The sequence below is a fragment of the Natrix helvetica genome (genome assembly GCF_964273705.1).
Source record: "Natrix helvetica genome assembly, chromosome: 1".
Taxonomy (NCBI): Eukaryota; Metazoa; Chordata; class Lepidosauria; order Squamata; family Natricidae; genus Natrix; species Natrix helvetica.
In genome coordinates this window covers 71,841,097-71,856,883 of record NC_138548.1, presented here as the reverse complement: position 1 = coordinate 71,856,883, position 15,787 = coordinate 71,841,097, and the positions used below count along the sequence as shown (strand labels likewise).

The following is a 15,787-nucleotide window of genomic DNA, read 5'->3' as shown; positions in this document are numbered from 1 at the left end:
AAAAAAAGTGAACTTTTATTGTAATCCTTGAGCAGCAGTCCTCAATCTTTCTTGTTCCATGGACCAGCAGCAGCAATGGTGATGGCGGTGGTAGTAGGGAGTGGATGGTTTCACATGCTCAATCTAGCTTCCATGCATGCGCAAACGAAGATTTGTGCGCTTCTGCTTACTCGGCCTGGTTTCCAATAGACCACAGAGCGGTACCAGTCCAGTACTCAGCCTGGGGTTTGGGGGGCCCTGTCCTACAGTAAGAGTTAATACAGTAATCATATCGATATTTGATACAGAAGGAATCACGTTTCTTTCTATTTCTTCTGGTTCTCTTTTTCTAGACTTTTTATTTTCTTCTTCTTCCTTCCTTCCTTTGCTGCTTTTACTCTATTAGTTTGGGTTAGTTTTTATGTTCTTTGTAAAACTTTTAATAAAATGTATGTAAACAGCTTTACTGTTGTATACATATTTATTTTAATCTATCTAAACAAATCTGGTTTCATTCCATTTGATTTCGGTGAGTTTTCAGATTTCAGTTTTAAGGAAGGCAAAGCATCTTTGTCAGAATGCTTCCACTTCAGACAATAGTTCAGAAGAGCAAGAACAAGCCTAGTTTAATCCTAGCTCCTGAATTCATCTAATTAAATCCTTCCTTAAATTCAAAATCTTAAAATAGAAGGGACTGGAAATCCACAATAAAGTATAGAATGTCAGACGAGAAATGCTTCCCTGCTGTCTTTTCACACACACCAACTGTTTCTTCCCTAAGCCCCTGAATGCACATAAGGTCCATCTCAGCATCTAACTGACAGCAAAAACAAGAAGAGATTAATCAGCAAGAGATTATCCCTACCTCCTTCTAATACCAAAGAAATATGGAAGTCAAGATCCAGACTCAAAAGCAGTTTTGAGGCTTTAGGAAACACCCGGGTAGTTCAGTGTATATTGACAGCTTCTGCCCTATATAGATCTGTTGGCCTTGAGGAGTATTAAGACACTAGTCATGTTCACAATGGACTAATTGTAAATAACCTATTTGTTATTGTATGTAGTTCATTTATTTCACCCTGGTAGGGCGGGTAACTCTGCAAACCAGGAAAGATTTGTTCAATATATGGTAAACTAAGGATCCTATTGTCTTTCTCCATTTATAGAGAATGAAAAAAAAAGTTTGTTCTTGCTTTCTGAATTCTGATTAATACAAGGATCAAAAACCAGGTTTGGACAACCAGATCCAATTTAGTTAGATGCAGTTATGGAAGGAGATAACTATAACGAAAAAGGCTGTGTGCATTCTGATCATTTAAACCAGCCAGAATATTCTTAAAAACTGGCTTATAATTTACGGCAAATACAGCCACTTTTTTTTGTAATAGATTCTACTAACAAGGAGTTTTGGTATGAATCCTCAACCTGACATTTTTCTGTAGCTGCCAAATGGCATAAAGATCAAGAGTATGCTTCTAATAAATATATTTTTAAGATAGTGGGAAAGAGTTTGCAACCAGAGAGTTGTGCACCTGCTAGCTTGCATTGTGTTTTAAATCTAGCCAGATGTTTCTTATAATGGTAGTAAGAAGTGGGATACTCCTGACATGCAATGAGAAAGAAGATAAACTACATTATTATATTCTAAAGTTATCAAAAAGGTGACCCAAGGCAGGAGGATAGGAAGTAGATGTTGGTCTTCATTAAGAACAAAGTGAGATCCATCTATATACTACGAAAAATCTTGTTCTGTAACCTATCACTGGCCAAAATGTTACATCATAGAGCATCAGTTTGTGAAACAAACTACCTCAAATGGATTAATTTACAGAAGATGTCCAAAATCTGGGATCTATGACTCTCATGGAATTGAAATTTGCCAAATTTTATATTTTATACATACAAATTATCAAAAAAACCCAACACCCCAGTTTGGACCATAATACAAAATATGGTAAAACATTTCCTGCATTGATCTTTGACTATTCCACACATTGGAACATAGGCTACTTTCAAGGCAATTATATCTCTGAATGTATCCTTCATTTTCCACTGAAGGCATTAGAACAGTGGTTCTCAACTTGTGGGTCAGGACCCCTTTGGGGGTCAAACGACTCTTTCACAGGGGTCGCCTAAGACCATCGGAAAACACATATTTTCGAAAAAATACGGAAAACAAAAAATAATTTTATGGTTGGGGGTCACCATAACATGAGGAACTGTATTAAAGGGTCGCGGCATTAAGAAGGTTGAGACCCACTGCATTAGAAGAACATTAAAAGTTCTTGCTAACAGCATTGGAGAATCTAGCAAGTAAAGGATGACCCAATTGGTTCAGGTTGTCTAGTAATTTCTATTGAGCAAGTCCTTAAACTGACTATTTTTCTTTCTATCTGAAGTTATGCAGGATCAACTGTTGAGAAATAAACATCACGTTCCGAAGATTTGTATGTGGCAAAAGAGAGGCACATATCTGGGTTTCAATGAAAAATGTCCAAAATATGATTGTTTAGTATTCAAATCATGGTGCATTGGTACTGTAACTATATCCTCTGAGACTACTATAATTTGAGGGAGCTTTATTTCATAATGGCTACAATATTTAAAAGAAAAAAATTGCACCAAAACTCAAAAAAAGTTGTGCAATTCCCTCATGTAATAAAACACAATTACATACACGTCTTACCATTTACACTTTTTATTTAGTTTCCTCTGGGCAATAGAGGTTTAAAAAGTAATTTCCAGTTATTTAAAGGCCTTGGTATTTTCTATGAAGATATCATTTATGTTCTTTCAATGGTTATGACTAGGAAGCCTTTTGATCCACTATCTCAGTCATTCAATTATGGTCTCTTCTATGCTATTAATTTCACCCAGTTTGCTTCCCCAACGCTCCGATTGATCCCCAATCCTGTCCATATTCAAGAGACCCTTTGGTTCTATTATATGCAATTCTCCAAAGAAATTGAAGTTTGCTTAGAGCAGTGTGTGTCAACCTTGACAATTTTAAAACGTGTGGACTTCAACTCCCAGAATTCCCCAGTTTGCTTTGTTGGCTAGGGAATTCTGGAAGTTGAAATCCATGCGTGTTAAAATTCCCAAGGTTGAGAAACAAAGACTTGCAGGCAGGGTATTTGAAAACTGCAACAAATGTCAGCTGCAAACATCTGCTTAAATTATTTAATATACAAACAGTAACACACTTGAACATCCACGCTCATCCCTAAACATAAGAGAATTAATTACTTGGCTACATTTTTTTTTCAAAACTATAATTCCAGCATGTTGGATTGTTTCTATCATTGTCTATATACATTATAACTATGTCCAGGTTTGCTTTCCATGCTTATTGGGAAGGTAAAAGTTTAAACTTTTCATTCTGATATATTTATTGGTCACTGATGTGAAGGTTAGAGAAGGTTAGAGAAAAATTGGAGATCATCATGCCTTGATAATTGCCTATACTTTGTGACAGAAAAGCAGGAGGAAATCAATATTTGGATGAAATACTGTCAGGGAATCAACATACTATCCAGAATTCTTTTACGTCATAAACAATGCAAAGTTATGTACAGATTATGTAGGGAGATGTGGAACAGGTTCACAATGATAATGCATCATCACTTGATTAGTCATGGTTTCAGGAACTGGCTAATAGATGAGCTGGAACCACATATTCATTTAAAAGCATTCCAGCATGGTTTTGCGCAAGTCTACATTCACGTGTCACCCCTCTTGCAGAAGCTGCATTAGTTGCTGAATTGTTTCTAGGTGTTGATTATCACCTTCAAAGTTTTGGGTGGCTTATGACCAGGTTATTTGAAGAATCTTTTTTCCCCCCAGTTACATCTACCAAAGCACCAGACCATGAGGTATGAGTCCCCCTCCATTAAGGAGGTACATTTACTGGACCAAGAAGAAGGGCCTTTTTCTGTGCTCTCATTGGAACATCATTCCTACAGAGATAAGAATGGCTCCTACCTTGACACTCTTTCAAAAGGCCCTTAAGACATGGTTTGTCCGCAGATCTTAGGATCCAAAGCTGATATGAAGCCCATCAAGTCTTTTGTCTGAATGTTGCCATAGGGAAGGCAGGAGTATATTCAGTTTTGTATTTGAGATCTTATTTTTGTAAGCTGGAGTCACTATGAGTTTGGCAGCCATGTTAAACTCCATAACAAACAAAGTAGAATATTGCCCTATGGCCATAAATTATGATTTACAATCCTCAAGGGTCAAAATCAAACCATCCAGATTACTACATGGTCAATGTATGAATACATACACACATATGTGCATAACTTCATATGAAAGGTGTGACTTTGATAGAAGATAATCATTTGAGCAAAGGCAGTTCCTAACTCATAAAAGTCTTTAGAAATTTAATATTTTGCTGTAACTTTGAAAATAAAAAGGGAATAATTACCAAGCAGCTGCATTTAGCTACTTAGGACTCAGAAGATCTTCACTTCCACGAAATAATAATAATTTGACAGAATCAATGATTATTTGCACAAGTAGCCTGCACATTGCAAGCCTGTACTAAGAAAAGGCTAGCAAATGCATATCCTATAGCCTCTTGCCAGCTTTGAAACCCAAAAATAGAATAAGTACTTATAATGTTTACATGAATCCATCTTCTCACAGTTGCTTTTGGATGGGGTGGCAAGATTTGCTAGCCTGTTTTTCATAACAAAATTGAGAGCCAGATTGGTGTAGTGGTTAAGATACTTGACTGGAGACCATCAGTTCTGGTCCTCTCTTAAGTATGAAAATCAGATGGGTGACTTTGGGCCAGTCATTTTCTCAGCCCAACCCTCCTTACAGGGTTGTTCTTTGTTGATTCAAGACCATAATGGTTTAGATCAGAATGCTACACCTAGAACACCTCAAACTAATTTTACTTCAGGGAAATCGCCCCCATAATAATGTGGTCTGACCGGCGTACTCCAGAGGGGAAGCTGAATGTTCCTGAGTTCTCCAGAATGTTCTACATCCTGAATTCCTGAATCTTATATATCCTTGCTTTTAAGTAAATCAGAATAAGTGAAACAAAGCAAGATGGATCCGTGAACATTGTTAAATTTCTGCCATGTTTGCAAGCAAAAATTAAGGGCTAATATGCTTTGACTCATGATTACAGAGGTGGGTTCCTACCGGTTTAGCCCAGTTTGGCCGAGTAGGTAGTAGCTCAGCCTTCCACGCCCACGAACCAGTTCTATCGGCAGCACTGTAGGCACCGCCATCTTGTTTTTTGCTTCTGTGCATGCACAGAAGCATTCCTTTTAGTACTGTGCATGCACGCGTAGTGCGCATAAAGCAAGTACATGCACAAAGCACGTCCCTGAGCAAACCAGCAGTAGCAGCAACTGGAACCCACTCCTGCATGATTACTCAATTGAAAATTATTCACTATTTCACCCTCTTTTTAATATGTTGTCGTTCTTCCAAAGGCTTTCCTATAATCTCTTTGAGCTCAATCCATCCACTTTATCTGACTTTTCCCCTTCTGCTCCTCCCTCATCCTTGCCACATATGTCCCAGCCAGTCATATGGCAGCAAAAAATATCAGTTAGTAATTTCTGTAATCCAACTTTAGTTAATATTCAAATATTTCCCCTCAAATAAGCATTGTTTTGGAGCACGGGCTAATATTCTTCGCTGTTTGTGAGCATCACATTACTTTTTCCGCAAAAGAGAAATAAGTGGTCCCAGGATGCTATTTATCTCCATAAGAGGTCAATTTATATGTAAATACTTGAATGGAATACAGCATTTAAGTAAAAAAAAAATATTCTTGTAGGCCTGCAGAAGGGTAATTTGATGCTTCTTTAAGCAAGGTCATTTCTTCAGTAGTGAAGACAACAGGAAGCACTTATTATCTTATCTCCCAACCTGACTGGTTTTTGGTCAGCATTGGTGGTGGTAGGGAGGGGGGGGGGATGTCTATGGCTTTAAAGCTTGAAATGGAGCCTTGCATATTAACACAATAGTTACGCTGATTCCTTGCTTGGCAAGGTGTTAATTTCTCTTTTCAACTCTAACGTAGCCTGGCTCATAATACTTATTGCAAGAAAGTCTGGGAGTTAGAATAATGGACTTAAGTATGAGAAACACAGCTGCTAGTTAAGCCATAAACTCAACCTACATTTATCTGCCATTGTTGTTGGGCAAAAATGAGATCAATGGCATGATTTTCAGCTTAAAAAACTGATACGAGTGCACAGTACGCGTAGTCCTCAACTTACAACGGTTCATTTAGTGACCATTCAAAGTTACAATGGCATTGAAAAAAGTGACATGACAATTTTTCACAGTTACAACCTTTGCGGCATCCCCATAATCACATGATCAAAAGTCAGATGCTTGGCAACCGGTTCATACTTATGACCGTTGCAGCGTCCCAGGGTCAATGTGATCACTTTTTGCAACCTTCTGACAAGCAAAGTCAGTGGGGGAACCAGATTCACTTAACAGCCAGGTTGCTAACTTATCAACTGCAGTGATTCACTTAATTGTGGCAAGAAATGTTCTAAAATGGGGCAAAATTCATTTAACGAATTCTCACTTAACAACATAAATTTTGGGCTCAATTGTGGTTGTAAGTCGAGGACTACTAACTATAAACACTGCATCTCAGACTTTAAAAGTGAAAGCTATAAAACTTCCACAATGAAAAACAGTTTTCCAAAAGCTAAGAATAATCACAAACAGAAGATGCATGTACCCCTTACAATGTCCCATTTAAAAATAATTGAAAATAAGGACTACCCTTGGCCTACAGTTTAATTCTAGGATTTGTCTCAGTTATCCCTTCCATGTACATGCATATGCATGTACACATGTATACCTATATATGTAGAAATTCTTGTACAGTAGCCAGCAAAGATCTCATTTGAGGCATATATAGTTTGGACACATTATGCACAGATCTGGCTCTCTAGAGAAGTCTATAATTCTGGGAAAGGTGGAAGGAAAGTGAGCAAGAGAAAGATCAGTTGCAAATTGGATGAATTCAATTATAGACATATCAAATTCCATTTTATATTGCTTTTATAAATTTTTAGTAATAATTTGTTTCTGGAACTTTGCACTTTGATATGGCCCAAGAGCTAATCAATAAAGACTCAATGTGAATGTCAATTATATTGATCATGGAAGATCTAAAGGACCTTGTTGAGAATAGATCATCCTGGGAAAAAAAATCTATGTGTTTTCTAAGCATCAGCCTTATGGGACATAATAAATCAACCAATGAAACTAGCAAAGAAGAATTTAGCCTAAACAGCTTATGACACTAAGTTTACAAGAGATGGAAACAAAACAGCATTTTAATGCTGCACACAAATCATTTGACCATTTCTACTCTAACATTATTAATACACACAGTATTTTTTTAAAAAATCACAGAGAGGACATAGTAAGGCAGTATTAATTACAACTATCCAGTCATCAGCCTATAATCCTCCAAACAAAATCCACTGGAAGGATAACCTAAGTATGGTGAAAAAAACCTGGATATAATTACAATGAGTTCTATGCCTGGAGTTCTGAAATGTTTTATACCAGCATATTATTTTCTGTGTCTTGTGGCAAAATTAGAACTAACACTTCTAATTGCTCTGGGAATGTTTTGTTAATTATTCCACATTCCCTTAACAAAATGTGTGCCCTTTATGAGCGATCCCTGTCTCTCTTACCTCCATCTCTAGCTTCACAACTTACTCAATCTCACTGTGTTAAAATAACAATTAACTGACACCACCAGCATATGAAAGTTGCCCCACTGGATTTCAAATGATGTTCCTGTAGTGTGTTCACACTTTGATCTCCCACTCCCACCCCATCACACCACCCAACTTTACCTGTTAGTGACATCAGTTGCAAATTGTTCCGTTTGAAATTCAAAGAGAATTGAAATTCTACAACGATCGCATATTTGTACTGCTTTGATCAACTTTATATAAGAGATTATTAGATGCAGCTTATTCATGGATATTTACAATGAAATATAATCTTTTACTGAAATGTTATGTAAAACTTTACACATATGATATAAGCAAGAAAAATCCTCTTTTATAAAATTTGACATTATTCCGTATTTTATTCACATTTTTCTTTCGATCCATTCTATTAAGTAAAACAAGAAGAAAAATGCAAAGACCCAACACTCCCACCAATTGTATCAAAAGGACCTTGGCTACTTAAGATCAGTATAACCTTGATGTTCTTGCTGTGGGTTCTTTGGTGCAACTGTGACTCAATATAACCTCCTTGGTGCTCTCTGAGCTTGGTTGTTTCCTTGCAGACATTTTATTACCCAAGAAAGATCTGCAAGGAAACAATTAAGCTCCAGGGCACCAGGGACCCCTCATTTCAACCTGGAGATACAAATATTCTCCTTTATTGGTATCAATATAACCTGCTAGCTTTGAAAATTATCATGTAAATCCTTTCCAGTAATTTGTGAGTTTGCCACCACATTCTAGCGGGGTTAGAAAAATATGAAACTCTGCTATCTGATGGTTCTCTGAGGGTGACTCTCCCAGTTTCCTTCAGGAAAACATGGACCTTTATTCCAGCCCAGCACTCTGAAATGTGCAGAAAACATAACCTTAAGCACATGAGGAAGAATCGTTACCAAGACAATGGGGAAACAAAAGAAATGTGAATCTGGGGCAGAACTATACTCCAAGCAAGAGTCAGGGTTCTAAATAATAGATCCACAGCAAGCAGATTCTACTCCAAGGAAGGTACATTCCTCAAAGGATAACTTTAATGGAATATCATATTGGCACATATCTGGTGAAAACCAACTCTAAAGGTTCCCACGGTTTTCAGCTAGTTAAAAGAGAAAGTTTTCCCACAACTCCAAACAGTCACATGGTCCAATCAAAGCACTATCTAGTTGTCTGGTGACCTCCCTCCTTCTTTTACGGTCCAGGTGTGAGAATGTCCTTGGTTCTCAAGAGAAAGTATTTTATTTTGGCTACATAAATCCCTCTACCTCTAATCCTCCCTCCTTTTCCTTCAACTCCAGTGTGGCAACACTGAAACTCCAATATGGCGCCGGTCAAGTCAATTTCAGGGTTGACAGCAAGTATCTCAGATAAGACTCTGCCTATTCTCATGAAGATAGAGAAAGAAGAAGTACATAGAAGATTTTGTTATTGTAGCCAAATAATAAAAGCAGCACTAGCGTTTGTGATTTTGGTTTCCTAGTCCTAGTACCTTGACATCCCATAGTACTTCTTTACTAAGATGGTATGGTTGCACATTTAGGTATTTGCAAGCTTTATATTTATGAGTGAGCTGCTGTGTATATACTGTATTTTTTGGACTATAAGATGCACTGGACTGTAAGACACATCTAGAATTAGAAGAGGAAAACAATAAAAAAATAGTTTTTGGCCTCCCTGGCCTCCAGAAGCACTTTGCACTTTTTTGCACTTTGCAAAAACGGGTGCGTTTTTGGCTTGCAAAATGCTTTTGGGGGCCAGGGAGGGCAACACTGAGATGTACTGAGGGTTCAGGAGGCCAGAAATGAGCCCATAATTGTGTGAATAGTTCTTAAGAAAGTTACCCATCACTACCACATTTTGAACTCAAAAGAAATCTATACATTTTATTAACAAGATTGCTGGATAGAGTGACAAAATATGGCAAGATTTTTGTTTCTTTTTAATTCTGGTTGAGAACTCTGCTATGTACAAGAAATAAAACACGGGAGCTGCCAAAATTTCCTATGTACCTTTCTTACCTTTCCCTATAAATATTTAAAAACCAATAAAAATTCTTTAAAAAAAGAAAAAGAAATAAAACACTGAAGTTAAAGTTCACCACATCTATGAAAGATGACTATATGGAATTCCACTTAGTTGAATGACAGGCCTTTGTCACCTGCCTCATTCATTGTTTTTTACACCAATACGGTTACCAGCAGTATAAAATGTATTTCTTGAGGGGAGGGTGTGATTGCACAATTTTGGAATTCCCCCTCCACATAAAAAATTAAAAATACAGTAATTCAGAAAAAAAGCCATAGGGAATAGGCCCATGATAACATTTCTCTTTCAGCTGCAAAGAAGTAGTCAAAAAATTCTACCAGTTCCCTCAAGTTTGTGTCCTGGCCTCTCCACGGACACTTATCTTATCCAGCTGTGATTATAGATCAGATTAGAAACAGGCCTAGAAGGGGAACTGGAGATACAGTAAAGCCTTTCGGGCCCAATCAAAAGTCTTGAAATACAGTAAGGGCTTCAGAAACACATTCTGTTTTCTTGAGTTTGTGGAGAAGGAACCACAACTTGTTTACACTTAGACAGTCTTTGCTTAGACAGTGTTTTAAAACCTGTACCTACCAAAGCTGCCAATTTTTCCAAAGAGCCATGCTTGCTGGGAGCTATCAAAGCTGAAATCTTACACATCTGGAAAGCACCAGGCTGGGAAGGACCATGCTACAGCTTGAAATGCTGACGTACTTCCAGGAGATTGACTTACTCTGATCAAAAACAGCTTTTCAGGCATTTTCAACTAGCCTGAAAGGGTTTATTTCAATTAACACCCATTTCTTGCAGTTTAATCACACAGGAATCACTGTGGTCATTAAACAATCCAGTTTAAGCTAGGTTCATTTCACTCCTTTGGATTACAGGATAGTATTGGTGAAGGCAGCCAGCTGGCCTCAGCATTACACTTTATCTTCCCCCTCTGCCTCCCTCAGGCCTGCCAACAGGTCTCTCCCCCAAAAAAATCTTTAGACAAAAAAAGGACCACTTTGACTGGGAAGTTTGCCACTGAAGACCCAGCCATTAATTAGAAAGCAGTTCAGCCCCTTTTCTAAACAAGCCACAGAACTTGGAAAGAATACACACAGGGAAAATGCTGTTACCAAGCCTAGCCCAGAATAACTTGAAATCTATCAAACCTTGAAGTATTTTTCAACCCACATCTTCTCTAAAACCAAAGCGGTATATTGGCTGGACTTTCTTTTTATTTCTGATAAAGACACAATCATTCAATTCACATCCTGAACAAAAGTTTACTCACATATGACAATCTGGGGAAAAATATGATTTAAAAGAAGCTACTTTTCCCCCCCCACAAGGGTTATAAAATAAATATTGCATTTTGAACGGAATAAATTACATTCTTAGCTTAGTGTGTAGAAACCAACTATATTTTTGGAACCATCCTGTCATTATGCATTTGTATTTTATAAGTTACCTGGGGGAAGAATTAAGGGGGGGAGCTGTTTACAGCACTTGGAGGTATAACAACAATGAATAAGGCATACATACTGTATGTTTCTCAACCTGTTTCTCATTGCCAATAGAAATAATTTTCCTACGTCCTTCAATATGGGGACACTGTGACGCTTGTAAGTGCAAGGACCGGTTACACATTACTTTTTTCAGCATCACTGTAACTTCAAATGTTTATGAAATGAATGGTCAAAAGTTGGGGACTACCTGCACTTTAGTATTTTATGGTAAAACAGCCTTTAACAAGTCATGTTTACCTATCAGTGGCCAATATTATTAGAAAGGGTGAAATGACCAATAGCTAGGGAAGGAAAGAATGCACCGATTTCCTCAAGGATCCCAATCACCACAATGTAGCTCTGTCTACCTCTTATACCACTCACTTACAAAACAGGAGATGAATGCTGACTTAACTATCATATGTTGGAGATTATTTCCTCAATGAATATTTATAATATACTCCTACATAGTTTTAAATTCTACCACCTCTTAATCACACAATCGTTAAGCATATTGCAAAAAAAATCCAACCCTCTTCTCAATTTTACCATTCCAGCCCATCAAACAAGAAAAATTAACTTGGATGTTTCACATGTATCCATGTATTCATTCCTTCCCTTTTCAGGAAGGAAATCAAGACACATATCATTTGAATTGACATTTTTTCATTATTTCATCACTCCTGTTATTTTGCTTAAGGTAAAGGTTCCCCCTGCACATATATTCTAACTGTTCCCGACTCTAGGGGGTGGTACTCATCTCCATTTCAAAGCTGAAGAGCCAGCGTGTCCGAAGATGTCTCTGTGGTCATGTGGTCGGCATGACTAAATGTCGAAGGCGCACGGAACACTGTTACCTTCCTGCCAGTGGTCCCTATTTTTCTACTTGCATTTTTACATGCTTTCGAACTTTTAGGTTGGCAGAAGCTGGGACAAGTAACAGGAGCTCACTCCATTACACGGTGCTAGGGATTCGACCCGCCGACCCGCCAACCTTTCTGATTGACAACTCAGTGTCTTAGCCACTGAGCCATTGCATTCCTGCTTTATCTTAGTACTGTAGCCCCCCCCAAAAAGATATATCTAAAAATCAAGAGGAATAAGCAATTCACTTTTGCTCTAGAATCGGACAAAACTTATGGAATTAATTCAAAAAAGTCATATCCCAACAAAGACAGCATTTTAAAAAAAAAAAACCCAAGCTTTAAAAGGACATGGGCATGGTAAGCAAAGTTCAGCTATTTGTCATTCCTATAGAAACAGATATTGAAAGCTGAGCCTTATCTCTAACAATTCATATTCTACAGCTGCACACCCATTCACCTCCGTACATTACCTCTGATATTGCAACGGCTTTTGCGCACAAAAGGTGTCCTTCCCGAAAGGATGTGGAAAACGTATTAATGTAAGTATAGAAAAATAAGGGTTAACCTCCCAAACCAAGTCCTCTTTCTCAGGTTTCTATTTCATACCCTCTCATTTGCAGGACTTAAGTGTTCATAGAATTACAAAAGCAGCACCAATCTTCTGGAGTAAATCCTGTCTCACCTAGTGAGGTTTCTCCACATTACTTCATAGGCTCAAATTCAGCTAGTATCACATGCTTTAAACAAACCCTCAGGGAGTGATTACTTATAATTATGTGCCATTATATTTAACTTTTGGATGCAAAAATGGATGTATTTGCTTTTTTTTTTCCTGCAAAGGCATGTGATTAGGCAATGGCTGAGCTCTCAGGTAAGTAGGCCTCCAGACTCATATTTTAATGGTTACTCAAAGTATGGTCAACCTCAGTCTTCCCTTATATTGAGTACACAAATTATATATTATCTCCTAAAAGAGAACAAAACAATTGTTGTCTCTCTCCATCACTGTTCTCAGAGCAATAAGAAAAAGTCACAGAATGGAGGAAAAAATATTGGGCAAAAGTTCATTATTTGAAAAATGCCCCCCAAAAGAAGGAAGTCACACCACTCCAATAGCAGTATTTCAGGAAGTATTGCCATAATGTTTAGTTCCCTTTAAGCACGATTAAAATGAAACTGTCAAGTATGTGTCAAGTAATAAAACAGCATTAGGCCTCTATCAGATACCTGTTGCTCCTCAGAAGCAATTCCAAAACACAAGATGTACAAATTAAAATTTTGCTCAACTCAGGAGACACTTAAGTACTCATTTCTGTAAAGAAGAAGCACAAAACTTTTGATGGCTCTTATAGGAATTAATACTGTGTCTGTTGCTTGGTTTTAATGGTTTTGTTACCGTTTTATGGTTTGCAACCCAGAATCCATTGGGAACAGGATAACTTCAAATTGCTGAAAAAAAGTAAATGCCGCCCTTTTTTTTAATGCAGTCACATTCTTGATCATCCCCTTGCTTGTGTCTACTTCTTGTAGCCCAGCATCCCCTGCAGTATCACCTGGCTTTAGAAAGCCAACGTATAGGTACCTTCAGCAATCAAGACTTCCCCATCTATATTACACACCCACTTCAGGAAAGCACCACCACAACCACCAAATGCAACACAATGCAACCCCTTGTGAAGAATGAACAAGTGAAGAATGCTAACAAAAGAGGCAAGGCCAAGTTGCCGAACTTGCCTTAGTGCTGATGTTTTCCCGCTTGGTCCCTGGTTTGCTTCTTCTCAATTTGATAGAGGGAGACCGAAGTAAATTTTTTATTCTGCTCGTTATTGTGGAGCCTTCAACCGACATCATAGTCTCAGCGGGGAGAAAACACAGTCCCCTCTCAAATGCCTTCCACAAAGAAGTTCTGGAGGGCTGGATTTCACATCACTTTCAGGAGACTCCACAGCTTCTTCTTTTACTTCATCATAGGGCTTCCACTCCAGGACACATCGAACTCTGCACAGTTCTTCTTATTTCAAAAGACTAAGATCAAAATAGACCTTTGGGAAATGAAAAGGGGGGAGGGGGAGAGAACCAAGGTAAAACCAATAATACAATCTTACAATCTTATTCAGAATTCATATAAAGTCACCACCATTCCCACACTGCCTACAGTTTACAAAACGTGGCTGTTTTAAAAATGGGTGTGTGCATGTGACTGTAATACAAAGATCAAAATTTGAAGGCAGCCCGCTACTCCAGCTTTGGAGGTGAGGGACAATTCCTCCTAACAATTGTATGGACATGTTCAGACCCTGAACCACAAATGTATCAACCCCAGTTCACCAAACATGGAGTCCGAATCAACTTAATCTAACCTTAATCTGTAACTCAAAGCCAGGCAAATGTAGAAAAATTGAATTCCTCAATTCCTGATGTAGTTAACTATAGGTATATATAAAGGTAGCTTAATAGTCATACCAGAATACTTGGCAGGACAATCCTTATTTTGGAGAGGAGTGCTTTGCAAATTTCCCAGGAAATTCCTCCCTACTACTCTGCCTGGAGTTAACAACACACTGTTATGTTGCTGCAAATGCTTAAGGATTACCCTTTTAAGAAACAGAAATCAGACACCTAAGCCAAGTAAACCAAAATAATACCGTTGGCAATTCGATCAACTCACGGGTTTTGAGCTCAGCTTTTAATACAGTGAGCATTTGTCAAGCCTGAAGACGATTCCCTGCTGCAAACTGCAAACCCTTCACTTAACGCATTAAAAAGAGAACCACGACCATCCAAGAATACCAGAGCTTCAAACCCACCCACCCCTTCTCAAACCCGTCTCAATGACTGTGAAGTCAATTAAAGGAACCGGACGGAGATTTCAGAACAGAAGTTTGCGTAAAAACCTCTTTCCCATCCGCCAAGGCGAGGAAGGCACAAAGGGAGATCGAATATAACACTAATGCAGAAGCCCTTCCAGCTTTTTTCAGGCCAACAATAGGAGGACGAGGATGGAGAAATCCGCGAGCAATTCAGTCAGACCGTTTTCTGCCTTAAAAACCACAAAACGCAGCTTCTGGCTTTAAAAGAAGCCCCTGGGGGGGGGGAGAGAGAAGGGGGGGTGTCAACCATTGTTACCTTGGAAAGGGGGCATCGGCGCTCCGTAGAGGAAGGGTAAAGGAAGAAGAAGCCAGCCAGCCCTCTCCCCCAGTTCTCGTCCATACAGCCGGGTTTAGTCCTTTCACGAGCCACGGTCGCATTCAAAAATGCCCCCCTTGCCTTCCCGGCGCTCCCGCCTGCTGCCTTTCTTCTCTAGCCGGCTCGGCTTTGCGGGCTTCCCAAACGGGGAAGGCGGGGGGGGGGGCACCGGGAGCTCTCCGGTTGCAAGGGGAAGCTGGGGAGCTCCCTCTCGGCGGCTCCGGAGCTGGCGTGGGGGAGCGAACGAGGCGAGAGGGGGGAGAGAAAAGAGCTGCCTGCCTTCCCTCGGGTTTCGAGGCTGGCCGCTTGCAGCCGGTCCTCGCCGCTCCTCACGCCCGCTGACAGCAACGGCTTTTGGCGAAGTCGGCGGATCACCCGTGCCGGGAAGGCTGCCAGAACGATCCCCGCCTCCTCGCCGAGCCTGAGCTCCAGCCCCGGGATCGTCCCTCCCTTGGGCTCCTCCTCCTCCTCCTCTTCTTCGCTCAGCTGTTTC

At 39.2% G+C, this 15,787-nt stretch overlaps 1 protein-coding gene across 5 annotated transcripts in view; it reads right to left on the bottom strand.

Annotated features, from left to right (window-relative positions):
- MAPKBP1 (mitogen-activated protein kinase binding protein 1) overlaps positions 1 to 15,394 on the bottom strand; it is a 139,339-nt gene extending 123,945 nt beyond the window's left edge. The window contains exons 1-2 of one of the 5 annotated variants that reach the window (XM_081935481.1): positions 15,235 to 15,394; positions 13,843 to 14,150 (exon numbers count right to left, since the gene is read on the bottom strand). In XM_081935481.1, coding sequence (XP_081791607.1) covers positions 13,843 to 13,959 — 117 coding nt within the window. In that variant the 5' untranslated portion in view covers positions 13,960 to 14,150; positions 15,235 to 15,394. Of the gene's footprint in view, positions 1 to 13,842; positions 14,151 to 14,571; positions 14,631 to 14,776; positions 14,902 to 15,002; positions 15,116 to 15,234 lie in introns of those variants that run through there. The other 4 variants (XM_081935485.1, XM_081935484.1, XM_081935482.1 and 1 more) reach the window with 4 other exon arrangements.
- Positions 15,395 to 15,787: the final 393 nt, after the last annotated feature.